This window comes from Perognathus longimembris, chromosome 6 (assembly GCF_023159225.1).
Source record: "Perognathus longimembris pacificus isolate PPM17 chromosome 6, ASM2315922v1, whole genome shotgun sequence".
Taxonomy (NCBI): Eukaryota; Metazoa; Chordata; class Mammalia; order Rodentia; family Heteromyidae; genus Perognathus; species Perognathus longimembris.
This window is the reverse complement of record NC_063166.1, coordinates 1706627-1724185: the sequence shown is the minus strand read 5'-3', so window position 1 is coordinate 1724185 and position 17559 is coordinate 1706627. Positions and strand designations below refer to the sequence as shown.

Sequence of the window (17559 nt, the reverse complement as noted above, 5' to 3'; positions counted from 1 at the left end):
TACTAAAGCGGTCGTACTAGAGTCCAAGCAACCCCAGGAGTCATCACAGCGCTGTTGCTGCTCAGTATTTCTGGCCTGTTTTTTCTAGATCATAAGTGGGTGGACTGGTACAGCACACACTGTAAGTTCTCCCCGGAGGAAGCAAGTTTTCCTGTCATCAGCACTGCTTTGGTGAAGGCAGTGTGAATTAGCACGAAGACACGTGGACAGCCTTGGGAGATGCTGTGGGGTATGTAACCAGGCAGCTCAGCGTTCGAACAACAGCTCCGGCACCAGGGTGGTCATGGGAGGCTGGGTGGAATATCAATTTCCTGAAGCCTCAATCCCTGATCAGAAGAGTGCAGTCAACGGAATATCCTCTGTTAGGAAGCCTCCATTCCCTTGCCTTTCCCCCCTTCACTTGTAAGACGGCTCCTACTATTGTTAATGACAGTACGAGAGTGCGCGCATTTGGCACACGCTACTCATTCATTCATTCATTCATGTATTCACCCATTCACCCAGCTTGCTCTGCCGGGTGTCTGTGCCGAGCTCCGTGACCTCAGGTGTGAGAGGAGACGGCGTGTGAACACCAGCATTCCTCGTGCTGGGAGGGGCCTGGGGATGGAGGCAGGGTAGAGAGACGCACAGGTATGAACTAAAATAGGAACCCTGACACAAATGTTCAGGATCCTTTGAGCATGGCTGTTGACCTGGATATGTCAACCAGGAAGAGCTCAAGTGGCAAGATGAGGTAAAGTAAACTTGGAGAGGGCCAGAAGAAACGGTCTCAGAAGAATGTTCTAGAAAGAACAGGCAGATGAAATATGAGATGATGAAAAGGACATTCCAGGGTGGAAAAAAGTCAAATGCATAGGGCAGAGTGAAGGTAAAAAACGGGAAGGTCACAGTCCAGGTACGCACACCTGGACAGCAACGGAGCTCATACCGCAACATAACCAGAAGGGCTGGACAGGAAGTGAGATCGTACCCCAAAATAACCACTGGAAACACGGCCCAGTGGTGGAGCACCTGGATCCTAAGCACAAGGCTGAGTTCAAGCCCCAGAGCTAAGTAATTAAATAGAAGCAACTGCCATCCCAGCTAGGACCAAAGGAACAGGTGGTTCTGAGTCACAACTAGTCCACACCAAGGGACAAAAACTGGCCCAGCAGAAGGGCTGGAGGATTAGCCCAAGGGGTAGAGCATGCGCCTGGTGAGCATAAAGCCGAGAGAGAGAGAGAGAGAGAGAGAGAGAGAGAGAGAGATGATGCTATTGATGGTGGTGACAATCATGAAATCAATCTATTTGGAAAGTCTACAGTAACTCTGTAAAGTTCCAGTCAGTCTACAGAAGAGGAAGGGCTTTAGCTGATCTGAGAGGTGAACGTAGTAAACCTGAGGTTTCTAGCTACAAACATCTTCGCTGCTTCAGGGTCCTGTTATTCAACTCGTGAAAAGAAGAGTGTGCCCTTCGCAAGGGGCCGTGCATGCAGATGCATTTCTGAGACACCCTGAGGCCCCTCACGGAGCCAAGCCGGGCCTTCGCTTTCTGTTAGCACGAGCCACGTAAGGCACAGGTGCCCATGAGCAAAGTCCCCATGACCGCGGTCTATCACTGTGACGCCATCGACCCGGTCACACCGCAACCTCCCGGAGAGGCCAGAACCAGCCTGTAGCCCGCAGCGCTGGTGCAGAGGGCGGGAGGTAGGACCCACCAGCCCGGCCAGCCCAGAGGAGGTGCGGGCATGCGGGAGGGAGGGAGGGCGGGAGGGAGGGAGGGGGGACCCACCAGCCCAGCCAGCCCAGAGGAGGTGCGGGCATGCGGGAGGGAGGGAGGGCGGGAGGGAGGGAGGGAGGGAGGAGGAGGGCGGGAGGGAGGGAGGGAGGACCCACCAGGGCCAGCCCAGAGGAGGTGCGGGAGCGGAGGGAGGGAGGGAGGGCGGGAGGGAGGGAGGACCCACCAGCAGGGCCAGCCCAGAGGAGGTGCGAGCCGTGTGCAGGCTGCCCTGGCACTTGATGGAAAGGAGAAGGGTGCTCACTATGCTACAGTCACAGAAACACAGAGCTGGGGTTCGCACGCCTCCCAGTTAAGCAGCCAGTTAACAACAAGGGGCAGGCCGGCCAGCGTGCGCGTCTCTGGTGCAAACGTAATTAGCCATACAGTAAATGGATTCGAAACCATCCAGAGAGAAGAGGACAGTGCAGTCCCCGCGGGAAGAGAACGCTGTGGTCTCCCCACGGAGCGCAGAGGCCGGCGGTGGATCTTACCTCGGTCACTTTCCGCGGCTCGATGCTTCCCTCGTAAGGGCAGCCCAGGGCGCAGGACACGTACCTGCGGGAAGGCGGAGCCGCGTCAGCGTGCGGGGACCCCGACCGCCACTCCAGCGAAGGGAGAGGCAGCGGGAGAGGGGTGCGGCGGGGAGGCTGGCTTCAGCCTCCTTTCACGGGGATCGTACCCCAGGCAGGAGCATGTTCAGCCGACGCCCACATCCACATGTCCACCTTCCTTCGATATGTGTTGGATGGCAGATGACACAAAATCAGTGACGTGCCCCGAAAGGCTGTTGATACCACAGCAAGCTACAATGTTCAGATCCCAGTGGAGTGTGCATTTTTATTTAAATAATTATGTAGCTGCACTGGTCTATTATTCGGGTGTAGAATGCTGTCTCACATGGAAAACACTACGCTTCCCTTTGAACTGCCAGGTGGATTGTCAGTTTCCTTCCTGTCAGTCCTGGGGCTTGAACTCGGGGCCTAGGCGCTGTCCCTGAGCATTTTTGTTCGAGGCCGGCTCTACCACGTGAGCCACCGCGCAGCCTCTGGCTTTGGGGTGGTTCATTGGGGTCGTGGACTTTCCTGCTCCGGCTGGCTTTGAACAGTGGTCCTCAACCTCCGGGGGACGGCAGGCGAGAGCCACGGGCGGCTGGCTCTCTGGAGGTTCTGATGGTGTTGGAGGTCGAGCTGGTTTTTAATCACCCTCAAGCTCCTAGGATGGGGAGCCGTCTCCCCTCTCACCTGGGTTCTCCTCCGCCCTCGTGGATCACGGAAACCATTTGCACAGAACAAGGTCCGAGGTTCCCGGGGGGGGGGGGGGGGGGGATTTCCGTCAGCCGTTCTCTGGGAAACGGAAAGTCCTCCCCGCAGAGACAGCGAGCCCCGCGCGTCCCACCGGGACTCGGCCTGGGAACCGGCCTGGCCTGCTGCCCGGGCTCCTCGAGGCTCCTCCCCAGGCCCGCTCCGTCAAACAACCCTCGGGTTACCCGGCCCCGCGTGCCCTGCCTCGCCCTGCCTGGCGTGTGTGTGCGTGTGCGTGTGTGCGCGTGCTCGCGTGTGTGCGTGTGCATGTGTGCACGTGTGTGTGACTCATCCCAGGACACCACGCAGCCGTCACACGCGGCATCTGACGGTGGCACGAACCCCGACAGTTCGCCCTTGACCCTGAAGTCTGCGAGTCCCCTGGGCCCCCGCGGCCCCAGGCCTCCCGGCCATTCACTGCCCGCCCGCCCTGGACTGGCTTCTCCGGCCCGGGGCGGAGGGAGGAAGGCCCCCGCGACCCCCGGGGCCCCCCAGGCCCCCATCCCCCGAGCCCCTGCGTCCCCCCAGGCCCCCCAGGGCGCGCCTACCCTCGCACGGGGACGCCGAGCTGGCCCGCGGCCCGCACCACCTCCGCGCACCTGCCCAGGCTCTCCTCCACGGAGCAGTTGACGTTGCGCTGGCTGAAGGTCTCCGAGGCGGCGCCCAACACCGAGACCTCGGCGGCCCCCGCGGCAACCTGGAACACGGGGTCCAAGGCCGGGCGGGGCGCGTGTTCAGTGGGGAGGCGAGGTCCGCCATCGCCCTCGGGGTACCCCGCGTGCCCCCCCCCGGAAAGCTGGGGCCCCGCGCGCCCCCCATGGAAAGCTGGGGCCCCGCGCGCCCCCCCGTGGAAAGCTGGGGCCTGCTCCCGACAAGGACCCGCTCCGGCTAACCCCGCCCTCCAGCTCCGGGGAGACAGAGACCCGAAGGACCCTGTGTCCAGGCCCATGAGGGCAAAGCTGGGCCTCGCCCGCCTCCCCTGCCCACAAGCCCGCAGGAGGAGGCCTGAGGCCGGGGACCAGCCTGGGCAGAAATAGGAGGTGCTGAGTTCAAACCTCAGCGCCACCAAGGCGGAACAGAGTCATTCCGGGGGGGGGGGGGGGGACTCGCGTTTTCCCCATTGAGCGGCTGAACTGGGAGAGCAGCCGCCGCGGCTGGCTTTAGCTTGCAGTGCCTCATGCTCCTCCTGGGGCATTGGCAGAGCATTCCTACAGAAGGGCAACTGAGATGCGGTGACACCACTGTGACCTTGTCACCACCTTCAAAACAACAATGCCATATACAACCCAGAAAAACGTACTAGCACACTTACAGCCCGGTGAAAGCCCTGGAGATTCGGAGTGAGGATGGGGTACCGCACGCCCGGGTACTGACAGATGCCTTCCATGACTTCAGTGTGGTCCGCCATCTTTAGGACAAAACAGCACTATGTGAGTGAGGAGAGCTGAGCATCACCCACGGGGTTCAGAGTCACCCACGGGGGTCAGAGCCACCCACACAAAGACACCCAATTCAGAGTCACCCACACGAAGACACCCAATACATTGCCCACGGTATGCAAACACACTCTGCAAGTTCACCATCAGAATGACAGTACTGTCAGTGCGGCTGAAGGAAAGCAGGACTCACGCTTCAGCACTAGAAGCGTGCTCCACGTGATTCACACACACGTGCAGAAAGCCAGCAGTTCTACTCTTCTCGCGACCAATATTTATTCTCTTCCTGTCACTTAATGGTCCATCCCCACCGGGGAGAGTTGGAAAGTTAACGCACTGCTCTCCCTTTTCCATGAAAATCTATGCCTCAGTAATTTTTTCAGTGTGTGAAATTCCACCCTGGTCGAGAAAATATTGTGTGTCTCCCTTAGTAAACCTTAAGAAGGCGGAAGTCTGAATATGTGAGCGGGTGAGCGTAGGTATTCTCGCTCATTACTAATCCTTGCAATGCTTTATATAGTACAAGCACTGGAATATGGTAGGCTCTCATCAGCAAAGAAATGACTATCAGCTGGGTACACTAGTTAGCACAAAAACGTAACCCACCCTTGTCCATATGTGATTTTCTGAATCCATTCAGAAATCAACTGTGTGCCCAGCTCAGACCTGTAATTTTGTACTCAAGCTCCAGTATTTAAAAAGAAAAAAGTAAAAATGTTGTCAGAAGCGACACCGATGAATACATAACCCTCCTTCTTCTGCTCGTTAAGACGGTTTGCAAAGTAACTGTAAAGCTGCTGAAGCCGTCTCCACTCACGCAACACTGGTCACACATCTGCAGAACGTGGAGATAACGTCAGGAGTTATTTGTCCACACGCCTCCCTAGCCCGGCGAACGGGCCGTGACGGGGGCCATCACTCCCCGCGTGCGGGCTGCGGTGGGGCACAGAGGGAACGGGCAGCTTCGTCACCGCACTCCCCGATCACCGTGAGAACGCAAGCCATGCGGTTCCAGACCTAGAGCTCAACACCCCATTGGAGCAGTAACAAAGGCAGCATTCACACTCTCCACGGTGGGGTGGGCGTGTGTGTGTGTGTGTGTGTGTGTGTGTGTGTGTGTGTGTGTGTCTGGAGACACACTGCAGCCCCAGCGGTGCAAGCCCCGTCCACATTAGCCTCAGTAGCACAGCGGAAGTCTTGGTCTGCTTGTAGAAGTAAAACAGTTTTCATAAATCACAATCTTACAATAATAAACACAGGAAATCTCTGGAAAATTGAACATCCAGGGTTGTTGGTTTTTTGTTGTTTTTTTTTCCTATCCGATACCTGGTCTTGCCTGCCAGAGCTAAAACGGTGTGACAGCCCACTCACGCTCACGCGCCTTCTCAAGTCCACGAGCCTTAAAACCAATTGTGTCTGCTGTACAATTTCCTGTGCTTCTTGTTCAGCATTACCTCTGTGTACCCGGGCGCCCCTGTGCCGGGGGCAGGCCCGTCACCCACGAGGGGGGCCCCACAGCGAGCCCCGCTCCCCACGCCCGTCACCCACGAGGGGGGCCCCACAGCGAGCCCCGCTCCCCACGCCCGTCACCCACGAGGGGGGCCCCACAGCGAGCCCTGCTCCGCACGCCCGTGAGAATGCACACCAGACGTTCTGCTTTTATCTTCATCTGTCAACCTCTACAAAGGCTGTTGTGAAATCAGGAGATACACTAAACCCACCCCAGTGGAACTATGGCTTAGAAACTGGGAGAGCAACGTCCCTGAATAGAAAACAAAAGGGGGTGGGGGAGACCTTCTCTTTACGCGCATGCATTTCTTAGCTTCCTAAGGTAAACATCACAGCGGTGCGGTGCGTGGGCTGCTCTGGGTTCAGGCCGGCGCTTCGCACCCCTCCTGGTCTTCCCGGGACTGAACGTTCCCACGGCTGACCGCGGCCCCCTCCGAGTCACGCCAGCGTGGGACATCGGGGCCACACCTAGCTGCGCTCCCTCCCTCCGCAGGTGACTGGGCGATCCTCGCTTCTTCTCTGCACTTCCTCCCATGAGCCACTCGCCCTGCGAGGGCGGGACAGCTGCCCCACGAGGAGAGGGGGCGCATCTGCGCTGCGTGAGGGAGAGGAGAGGACAGGACGGCTGCCCCACGAGGAGAGGGGGCGCATCTGCGCTGCGTGAGGGAGAGGAGCTCAGGGGTCACAGGACACCAGCGATTCCAAGGGAGAAACGTGATCCTGCGTCACTGTCGTGCAAGCAGTGCCATCTAGAAAGCAGCCTGTGATGAGCAGGAGATCTCTGTAGCAATGGACGGGGCAAAGATAGAACATTCCAGGGGGTGGGGGGTGGGGGAGGGGCGTAACCCATTCCTGGTGATCTATCCCAACACCATTCTCGACACTCACCTGGTTGTTACCATTTTGAAAGAGCTTGAATTGCTTGAGTGGTTTTCATTCCCATTTTCCATTTTAACTGCACTTGCTGTGTTAGGCATACACTGTGGTGATTGTTAACCACTGACTGCTATTCAACTTGTGAGTCCAACAAAGAACTCGATACAGGTTTTTATAGAGACACAATAAAAGCAATGAACCAGAGAATGAATAAGAGGAAAGGATCCAAGGCTCCGAGAGAAGAAAATACTTTGCCAAAATCATATTATAGAATGGCAAGCGCTGGGTCTCGGAGCTTTCCACGGCGCCATCGGAAAGCTCAAGTTCAACAACGGGTATAATGGTGGTCCCCGAAGGGCAGGAACCCCGTGGCTGAGGATAGGAGAAGGAATTGGGGGGGGGGAATAGGGAGGCCACAGGGGGGAGGGGGAGGAGGGGGAGGCCACCGGAGGAGGGGGGAGCAGTCTAAAATACTCTATAAGCAGAATTCAATGTAAGATGTACCCATTTTCCATTCTGATGGGTAACGCTGTTAAACTCATCAACAGATTCACACAGCCTAACACTCAGGTAATTCTGCAAAGCCAAATTTAAAACGTAGTTAATCAAATGCCAAAGTGACATTGTCGTGTCTCTAAAAACAATTTTATTGCTATTATTAAGGGGTTGTGAAGCGGGGTCACCATGTCAGAAGTCAGGTGGTGAATGCATTTCTTCTCTTTGTTTTGACAGCGCTGCCCCTCCCTTGCTTTCCCCTGGCTTCCCCCAAAAGCGGGGTTTGAATTCATCAGAATGGACCTGCCTTTCCTTTTTCCATGGGAACATGCATCGAATGCTTGACAAACATGGTAGACGGATGGAAAGACGGGGAAATGTTTTGTTACATGTGACTTTGGTTACTTTTATAAACTTAAGAATGAAGAAAACCCAATTTGTTTGTCAAAATGTAATTGATCAAATCAACTAATTATCAGTCAATTGTCACAATACACACTTGTAATTCCAGTACCCAGAAGGATGAGGTGGAAGGGAGGAAGGGGGGAGGGAGGGAGGGAGGGAGGGAGGGAGGGAGGGAGGGAGGGAGGGAGGGAGGGAAAAAGAAAGAAAGGAATGAAGGAAGGATGGAAGGGAGAGAAATACAGAGAAAGAAAGAAAGAGAGAGAAAAAGAAAGAATGAATGAAAGTAAAAGTAAGAGAGAGGGACGGAAGGAGGGATGGAAGGAGGGAGAGAGGGAGGGAAGGAGGGAGGGAGGGAGGGAGGGAGGAAGGAAGGAAGGAAGGAAGGAAAGAGGCAGGGAGGCAGGCAGACAGGCAGGCAAGCAGATGTTGAACATAATAAATCTTTAGTATAATACTTTACATAGCCTAATGAGGTGAGGCCAAAATAAAATTGTATTATACCTTCTTCTTGAAAAATAAGGAAATCAATCCATTAAAATCTCTGGCATTATTACAAGTGTAAGCTTTGCTTTCACTTAGATGCACCAGAAGGAACTCTTAGCTAGAGAAGGCATTGTTGATTTCTGAGTGATACCAAACAATATCAGCAAAACATGTGGTTTTCCAGCTTCATTACAGGTCCGTCCTTCCTTCCTTCCTTCCTTCCTTCCTTCCTTCCTTCCTTCCCTCCCTCCCTCCCCTCCCTCCCTCCCTTCCTCCCTCCCCCCTTCCTCCCTCTTCTTCTTTCCTTCCTTCCTAAGACATAATCTTGCATAACCCAGGCTGGCCTCAAAACCTTGATCCTCCTCTCTCCAATTCCTGACTGCAGATTAATTTTTCAAAAAGTACTGTTTACTATCCTTCTGCCTTTCCCTCCAAATTTCTGTTCATATTTCCATTTTCTTTTCTGAGAGAAACAAATATTTAACAATTGGTGGGTGTACTTGGGGAGATGGCTTGTCCTAATTGGTAACAAGAACAATGATACATTTTTACAAAGGAACAATTTGTTGCCCTTTAAGTTAATCATGGGATAAAACACAGGCCGTGTTTACACAGCCTCTTTGCAGTCATGACCAGAAGAAGGTAAGGAGACTGAGCTGCGGTCAGACCTACCATCTCATAAGCAACACATACAGGACAGCGTTCAAACGGACTGCCGCATCAGAGAGAGTGGTAGCTTTCTATTCAGAATGCATGAATGATCTCCTATGGAGAGGACAACATCTTGCATAGTTGGGATGCATTTTCATATAGCAACTTAAAATAATGCATAGTGTTTGGTGCTAACAAAAATATCAATAAAATTTGACTTTTTATTTCTGGGCTACCGTGACTTTGGTTCTACAAAAGTCCTTCCCCTATTCATGCCTTCAGAAGCAAGTGGCATTACCTAAATAATGTCAGACATGAAAGTAAGTTGTAGACGTGATGTGCCGTCTAGGGTACAGAACGCTGTGCAAGGATGTCTGCCCACGGTGAAGACGCAGACAGTCAGGGCTGAACACGCGGGATGCGGCCTCGGAGGGTATGGAAATAACAGCGTGTCGTGGCTCACGTGGAACACACAGACATAATGAAATGCACGGTTGTCTCTGCGGAAGTCTGGGCTCGGTGTTTTCAGAGGTGACAGCGGGGTTTGGGGGGGCGGCGGAAGCGACGGGCTGTGCCTTGCGCCTTTCGTCTTCTGCCCCTGAACGCCCCCGTCCTGGAGGAGTGCCGGCTCACGCCTGTGATCCTCGCCCCTCAGCTCTACCCGCGGGAGGGCACGCTCAGGGAGACTCGGGGGAACGGGCACGCAGCCGCTACACACTCAGGCATCGTGAGTAACAGCCACGGGGCCACGGGGGCACGGGGCCGTGTCCTTCCACCTTCATAAATGAACTCTCCTTCCACCCTTTACCCTCACAGCGGAGGTGAAGGAGCAAGGGAGCGGCCTGAACCCAGCCTGCGCGCCACACAACCCCAACCACGGCCGCCTTGCTTCCATGAAGACCTGGCCTTCGCCTGAGTCGCTGCTGTGGGCGAACGGCCTTCACCACATGACCAAAGGGGGAGCGCCGTCACCCAGAAACCCCGTCACCGTGCCCGTCCACGGTCACCACTCGCCCGGGGCGGGGGGGGGGGGACCTGGCTCCCGCTCCAGTGCTCCCACCCACCCCCCCCCCCCCGAGTCACACGAGGGAAATCTCCCTCTTGATTCGGGTGGGTTGTACAGAGCGCGTGTTTTTTTAACAGCGGGTCTTTTCTCATGCGTGGCCACGCCGATGATTCACGGGGGACCCCGGTTTCTATGGCTCCCGCCTACCATGGAGCCTTTCTTTCGGTTGTTTGACTTAGCAAACCTCTGCCAAACAAAACAGTAAGAGGGAAGCTGAAAAGAGGGGGGAAAAAGCTTTCAAATACTAAAAAAAGAAATAAGCGAACGAGCAGAAATCCAAGCACAAGCGGGGAGCCGTTCCCACGACCGACGGGGCGCACACACGGGGCGCACAAGCCGCCCGCAGGGCCGGAAGGCGCGGGGGGGGGGCGGGCGGGCGCGGAGGGCCGGCGGGCGCGGAGGGCCGGCGCCCCCCACCGCCCCCCAGCTCTCCCCCCCTCGGCCCGGGGCGCCTGGGGGCCGCGTCTGCTCGCTCCCCCTCTGCTCCCTTGCTCTGGGCGTGTGGCTCTGCGTACAGCACGCAGGGCAGCGGGAAGGGTCTCACTGCGGAGCTTCCACTCGCCCCTCCGACGTCTCCCCCCCCCACTGTCCCCTGGTTTACACACCACATTGGGGGTTCACGAAGCTCGTGGGGCTGGTTGAGCATCCGTCACCGGCGATGATTTAAGATGGAACGTGTGTGGGAATAAGCACTGTGCACAGCACTGCCGGGCACTGCTCAGGAGTCAGGCACCCCGGATGGGGGCCCTGAACACAGGAGCACGGGAGATGTGCACATCCTCCCCCAGGCCCCCAGAGCTGCAGAGGTCCTGCCGGGGTTCCCAAGGGTCCCCGCCCCCCGCGGGCCTGAAGACACGGCGCCCACCCAGAAGCCTCTCGCCCCAGCCATCCAGCCTCCAGAGCTATGCGGGGGACTTCCGTCGCTTATTTGATAATACTCTGAGCCTAGAAAGAGCTCATTAAATCCCAGCAGGTTAAGTCCCAAATTCAACGCGGGGCCGAGCTCAGAGTAAATCACGGCGTTTTATAGCCCTGTCCCATGCGCTCTCTAAGCAAGGCCGGGAGGCCGTCTGCCGTCGCTGCTCACGCTGGGGTCTGCCTCCGTGGCCGTTCCAGCCGTCTGTTCTCTTCACCAGCTTGGAAGGAACTCCGGCCTTCGGGACAGGATTCCAGTATGCTATTTTAAAGGTCAATGGGTGCACTGTAGATGAGGCTGATGAATAATCAACTAATCAATTTTTTCTACTGTACAGCAATAGCAGAGCAAGGCCTTGAGCACCATTTCAGGGAAAGGGAATATTTCGTGTGCAACTTTATAGAAGCACTGGGAAATAAAATAATCATGCAAATGATCGGACAAGTTTACTCTCCCGAGTATGATTTCAGTGCTTCGATTTCACTGCTACCAGCGGGACAGGTCCTCGTTCCCGTTTCGCCAGCCTCGCTGGTTTCTTGACAGCAACAGTTCGGTCGTGAGAAGAACACAGAGTGAACGAGGGGAAAGACAGGAGGATGGGGCGGGCGGGAAGTTCTCCCCCTCCCTTAAAACGAAGAGCGGCTGGGGTGTGGCGACAGCGGACAGCTTTGCAACGTGACATCTCAGGGAAACACGCCTAGGGAAATCAAGTCACGTGTGCATGTCTAAGGAAACATGCGCTTCCGCAATTACATGAGAGCAAAGGGATGAGCCAAAAGAAGTCACTTGCCTAGGCCAGGAAAAGGAAATCATACTTTGTGGGTCTTTTTCGTTCCACAATAATTGACTGTGCATTTACTACAGTGTCACACAGTCATCTGTGTAATGCTTAAGGACTAGTACCACATCACTGGATGGAAATATAGAGTGCTAACACACACATATATATTGCTATATATGTATATATACATATGTTATGATATTTTAATTATAGTATATATTAGTGAAACTAGGGTGAAGTATATACTTTTTGTGGTGTTCGGACCCAGAGCATGACATTACACCTGCTAGTCTGCTACTCCCCCAGCCGCAGAAAATCACTAGGATCCATAAGCATCACGAAGGTGGAAAGCGATACCCTGCTGTCATCCCTCCCTCCGTGGTAGCTCGCGCGCGTGACAATCGCAAAGGCCTCGGAGACCACACCAACGTCTGGAGCACTGGTGTTTTGTTTTTGTTGGATGGAAAGGAAGGAAAATATTAAAGAACTTAGGATTCGCCCCCCCCCAGGCACTGAGTCTGCCCGCCTGTTCATCAGGGGCTTGCTGACCTCCAGATAGATCCACGACAAATGTACCTCTGATACCCCAGGAGAGCCGCGGCCCGCCCCACCCCGACACATGCGGGTTCAGAAGCAAAGCACCGCCGCGCGGGCACCTCTCCCCATCACGGAGGCTCCGTGGGCCGAGCGCCCGGCCACGCGCCCCACGGCCCTCTGTGCGCGGAGGGGGCGGCGGGGGGTGGGCAGCCCCCTCCGCGGCCGTGAGCCACTACGCTCACCCAGCACCAAGACGGAGCTCCGGCGGGACACGGCTCGCGCGGATTCCCGGTCCTCATTCCCGGGGTCCTCGTGGAGCCAGCAGCAGGTGTCATCACAGGAGTGCCCCCCAAAAACCAGCACGGGGCGTCGTGACAGGACACACCGAGGGACTCTGACTGAGTGAAGGGCACAGGGAGGGCGGGGTCAGTACCTGCGGCACCCATCTTGAAGACACGAAGCTGGTCACTTCTATGACGGGCAAGCCACTCTGGGAGAGCTGATTGATGAACTCGATTTTTATATCTGTAGGAACTATGATCTGTGAAAACATAAAAAGGTTATTTTTGTAAACAAACCGACAAGATCTGTTGAAGCGCGAGCCGAAAATGACTTCCTGGCTGAAAGACAAATACAATTTATAAATTCCGGAAGCAGTGGGAAAATGGATACAATTATTTTTAATCACCCAAATCCATGAGTCTTTGAAATCTAAACAAGTATTCGTATTTAGACATGGAACTTGAAATACACTCTGTGAAAGTAAGATACGCCTACCTTTTCATTCTGCAGGCCGTCCCTAGGACCAACTTCGACAATTGTGACATGTTCAGGGAGTCCGGATAACGGAGACAACTCCTGTAACGCAAAACATGAGGACAACAAAACAGATCACTGGTAAACAGCACCGCACATCTGAAAGATCAAACAACTACACTTGGCGAAATTCATGCTCCAGAAAGTTCAAACGGTAAGTAGGCAATGTAAGGAAAGAATTCAAGGATCCATTTATGTTACATGCACCAAGCAGAGTTTGTGTCTTATAACTGAATGAGTCAGTCTATTTATGATTAAAATTCAAAATTCAAAACGCCCACAAACGAATAATTCCCAAAATGGAACTGCGGATTAGGTAATCTACCCAGAATCTTAAGAGAAAGTTTGTTGAACAATTCTGTGAAAAGCTATAATTATACTATTGTTATTGCTCAATTAAAAAAAAAATCCTTGCTGGGGCACTGATGGCTCTCAGCTGTAATCCCAGCTATTCAAGAGGCTGAGATCAGAGGATCATGATTGGAAGCCAGAAAAGTCCCCTCCTGAGACTCTTATCTCTAATCAACCACTCAAAAACCAGGAGTGGCGCTGTGGCTCATAGTGGTAGAGCACTAGCCTTGAGCAAAAGAGCTCAGCGACAGTACACGGACCCTGAGTTCAAGCCCCACGACCAATAAAAAAAATACCTTTTGTCAGCTGTTTGTCTCATGTCCGGAAAGAAATCCAGAGTATTTAGAGTAAGGATTTGAAACACACACACACACACACACACACACACACAGAAATAATCCAATCAATAAATGGGCAAGTACACTGAATTGACACATTGCAAAGGAAAAAAGTACAAGCGGCCACTAAGTACACTCTGTAAATGCTTGACAGCGTAAACCCAAACTACACTGAGATTTCATCTCAGCACCGTCAGCGCGGCATCCATCAAAGGAAAAGGAGGAGGGAAAGCTGCGGAGGGAGAGGTGTCCTCTCGTATCGCTGGTGAAAACGTAAGTGAGCCCCTCACCATGGAAACCAGCAGAGCTGCCTTAGGAAGCAAGCGGGCCAGGCAGGGGGGCTGCACACTTCTGCAGTCCCCGGAGTCTACGGAAGCAGCGGCAGGAAGACCGTGGGTAGCCAGGGACGACTCAGTGAGACCCCACAAAAACAAAAGACACTCGTGGGCTGGGGGCGTGGCTTGAGCAACCCCGGGGTCCCGGGCTCCAGCCTCCGCCCGGCCCTTGAGCGTTATTTCCCCGTGGTGACGCACAGGCGCATGGAGTGTAATCAGGTTGGGCTGACCTCATCTGCCGCAGGCTGTCCTTTTGTCTTTATCGCTCGACGCTGGGCGCTGGCCATCTGCACCATCTCTCTCTCGGAGCAAGCGCATGGGTGGGCGTTTTGGAAATGGCTGGTCTGGGCACAGGATGGAGTTTATGACGAGGAAAAATGTTCCCTGGCCTTGTGTGTGCCCAGAGCTCTGATTGGATTCATCAGCACTCTGCTAATTCAATGAAAGTATCCAGATGGCCCCCGACACCCACCATGTCCATGCAACTGAGCCCTTCAGGAGCAAAAGGTAACGGGGAAGGGTCAGACCCCTCATTCCTGCACCTCCTGTGGGGGTCAGGATGCATGAAGTTAGCTCGGGAGGGATGAGAGACCCGTCAGGCTTGGTTAACAATCATGAAACGAAGCCTAATGGCGGAGGGGTAATGATGTGAACGGCCATAACCAGGAAGCATGGAATGGAAAGATGGGTCGAAGAGGGGACGATCACTCCCCTCCTCATTACATCCAGTCCTAAACCCGCAAAACGGACATCAAAGCAAGAACAAAGCCAGGCAGCCCCAACACATGCTCTCCTTACCACCGAAGGCTTCCCCAAACTACAGCTGCCAGAGCCACGGGCCACGCGTCGGCCTGGACGCGGGAGCACTCGCCCCAGGAGGGAGCACAGGGTTCTTTACGGCGATAACAACATGTCGAGGAGAACATTCTCAGCGTTCCCCTAATACAGCCCGCTGGATCCCCAGGTACATAAGGAGAATGAGCAAGGCCACGCATGGGGCTCACCCCTGGAACCCCAGCTCAAGAGGCACAGGCAGGAAGATGCACCGTTCAAAGCCTGGCCTGGGCAAAAGGGAGGCCTTAGCTGCATAACTAAAGCAAAGAGGCTGGTGGTGTGGTCCAAGAGGTAGAGCACCCACCTCACCAGGGTACAGCCTGAGTTCCAACCCCAGTACCGTCAGAAAGAAAAAAAAGTCATCTTTTCAGCTAAAGCAGACATGTACTCATTTCTTGGTTCTCTTTCGTCTTTCTAGATCACTTAATCCAGTAGCAGAATGAATCCCCCAGAACAACGGGCTGATAATGCGCTGTGCTGGTGTCTGGGTGTACACCGCGCGGTGGCCTCTGGCAATGCACACAGCTAGCACGGGCCGCACTGGAGAGCCAGGAGGCTGTGAGCACACTTCTAAATCACACCCCTGCCTGTGCCCGGGCGACATTTGGGTGAGACTTCCCACCAGTCCTTGTGTCCCTGCGTGGTCCTTGTCCCACAATCCACTTGTCACCCGCTGAGGGTCTCTTCGGATGGAATAAGTAACTTCATTGCTAAGATTGGATTGCACCCTACAGAGACGTATCTAAAAATATATCTGCATGGAAGTCTTTGCAGTAAAGCAAAGGAATTCTCCCTCCCTAACCTTCTCTTTCATGAAACCCTGGAGTTACCAAAGTGTATAAACACTAGATGTATGCTTTTTAGGTGGAGTCGGTGAATGAACGATTCATAGGAAAAGTAAGGCTGACCTCTCATTCCGCCAACACATCATTACAGTTAGGTATATGGAGTGACTCACATAAACAAAAATCCCTGACCACAACTAGTGCACATCCCAGTGTTCAAAGTCTGCCCGCTGCTGGGGCGGGGGAGGTCACGTCTCTAACGCACTGAACAGCGAGTATGAAGGGATGGCTTGTGACCGTGGATCCTGTTGCGTGTTCGGTGTGGTGTGGGACACTAGTGGTATGTACAATGTGTATGTAGGCATGTGTGTGTATCATGTATATTATGTGCCTGCACACATGGGTTTATAATGTATGTGCACACATGCGCATAATGTATAACACATTGTGTGTATATATGTGTGTGCATAACATACGTATGGGCACACACGTGGATATACAATGTGTGTATAATGTGTATTGTGTGCATGCACATGTGTGTATGATGTATATGTGTGTGCATGCACGCGAGTGTGTATAATGTAGATGCATCCCGGCAGTGATACTGAGCAGCTTTACGCGGTTAACACTTCGCCGTGCTAAGTAAGGTTTCTTTTTATCTACTCCGCAAGTACTAACTTTTCCTACTAGCACAGTACTACCGACAGAAGAAGTTCCTCAGTGTATTTGCGTGTGTTCCACTCACTTGAGAAACAAATTTTTTGTGGGAATAAAGTCTTAATGGATATTGAGGTCCCCCATCTCGGGGCAGAATTCCTGAGAACAGCCCCGGGGGTCACAGCAGGCGCTGCCCCACGGGCGGGAGCACGGCGTCAGGACCCGGGGCCGTTTCCTGTGGAACCCACAGTGGGCTTCCTGGCGGGGCATCACGGGTCCGGTGTCCCCAAATGACAGCCCCAGCGTGTCACCTGCGGTGCGCGCAGAGCGCCCTCCACCGGGGCGGCAGACCCTCCCGCGCTGCCCTTCGTTATTTCTTGGATATGAGCTTCTCGTTTAACCCTTTATCATCAGAAACACACAAACCGTCGTCACCGACTGTGCAGGCCCCTGCGCGCCTCTGCAGAGGACAGGGCTGAGGAAAGAGCAGGGGCCTGACACGCTTTCTGTGACACGCCCACGGCACACCCCTGTGACACACCCACAGCTGGACGGATGCTGAGGCAGCCTAAGAAGACAAAGCACGTTCTTCACCAGTAAGAAGTGAGTTTGTGATGCACTACGAAGCCATTTGCACCTCTGCGAGGGGACAACCGACCACTGACTTCAAAAGGAAAAGAAGAAGCCAACACACAGAAAAAGGAAAGCGACACAAGGCACAGCCTGACGTGAATGCCACTTAGCGTGTTAGAATAGTGTGGAAAGGATCTGCCTTTCCTTGTGCATTTCCTTTGAAATTATTATTTATAAAATTCACATGTAAATAAAGGTCATGCCTTACTCTTGAGAAGGTAAAGCGGGGACCCTGTTTATGTTTATTCCCAATTTAGAGGCCACACAGACAACACACAGTGCTTTCCTTCCCCAAAGCCCACCCCAAGTTCGGGCGGAGATTGCAAGCGTTCTCCAAGCTGTGACCATCCGCCATCCTTACGCACTCACGGGACTTCAGTGCTGGCACCCACATGGATGTCCATCTCGACTCAATACAAATCCACTCTGGAAATCCATCATTTTCCCAACACTGAGATGAATCAGAAGTAGTAACCGAAGCACAGTGTGCAAGGGTCACCTGCTACTTATTACAGGACCCGCAACAATGATGAAAAACGTAAGATCACACAGACACATTTGTCCCGTCCCCGTGAGTCACTAGATAGATAGGTAG

General features: G+C 54.0%; 1 protein-coding gene across 1 annotated transcript in view; it reads right to left on the bottom strand.

The window, feature by feature from the left end:
* Positions 1 to 17559, bottom strand: part of Hmgcll1 (3-hydroxymethyl-3-methylglutaryl-CoA lyase like 1) — a 52502-nt gene that overhangs the window by 18636 nt on the left and 16307 nt on the right. The window contains exons 2-6 of the mRNA XM_048347601.1: positions 12993 to 13073; positions 12649 to 12756; positions 4373 to 4468; positions 3609 to 3757; positions 2251 to 2314 (exon numbers count right to left, since the gene is read on the bottom strand). Of these exons, the coding sequence (XP_048203558.1) occupies positions 2251 to 2314; positions 3609 to 3757; positions 4373 to 4468 (309 nt within the window). The 5' untranslated portion in view covers positions 12649 to 12756; positions 12993 to 13073. The remainder of the gene's footprint in view (positions 1 to 2250; positions 2315 to 3608; positions 3758 to 4372; positions 4469 to 12648; positions 12757 to 12992; positions 13074 to 17559) is intronic.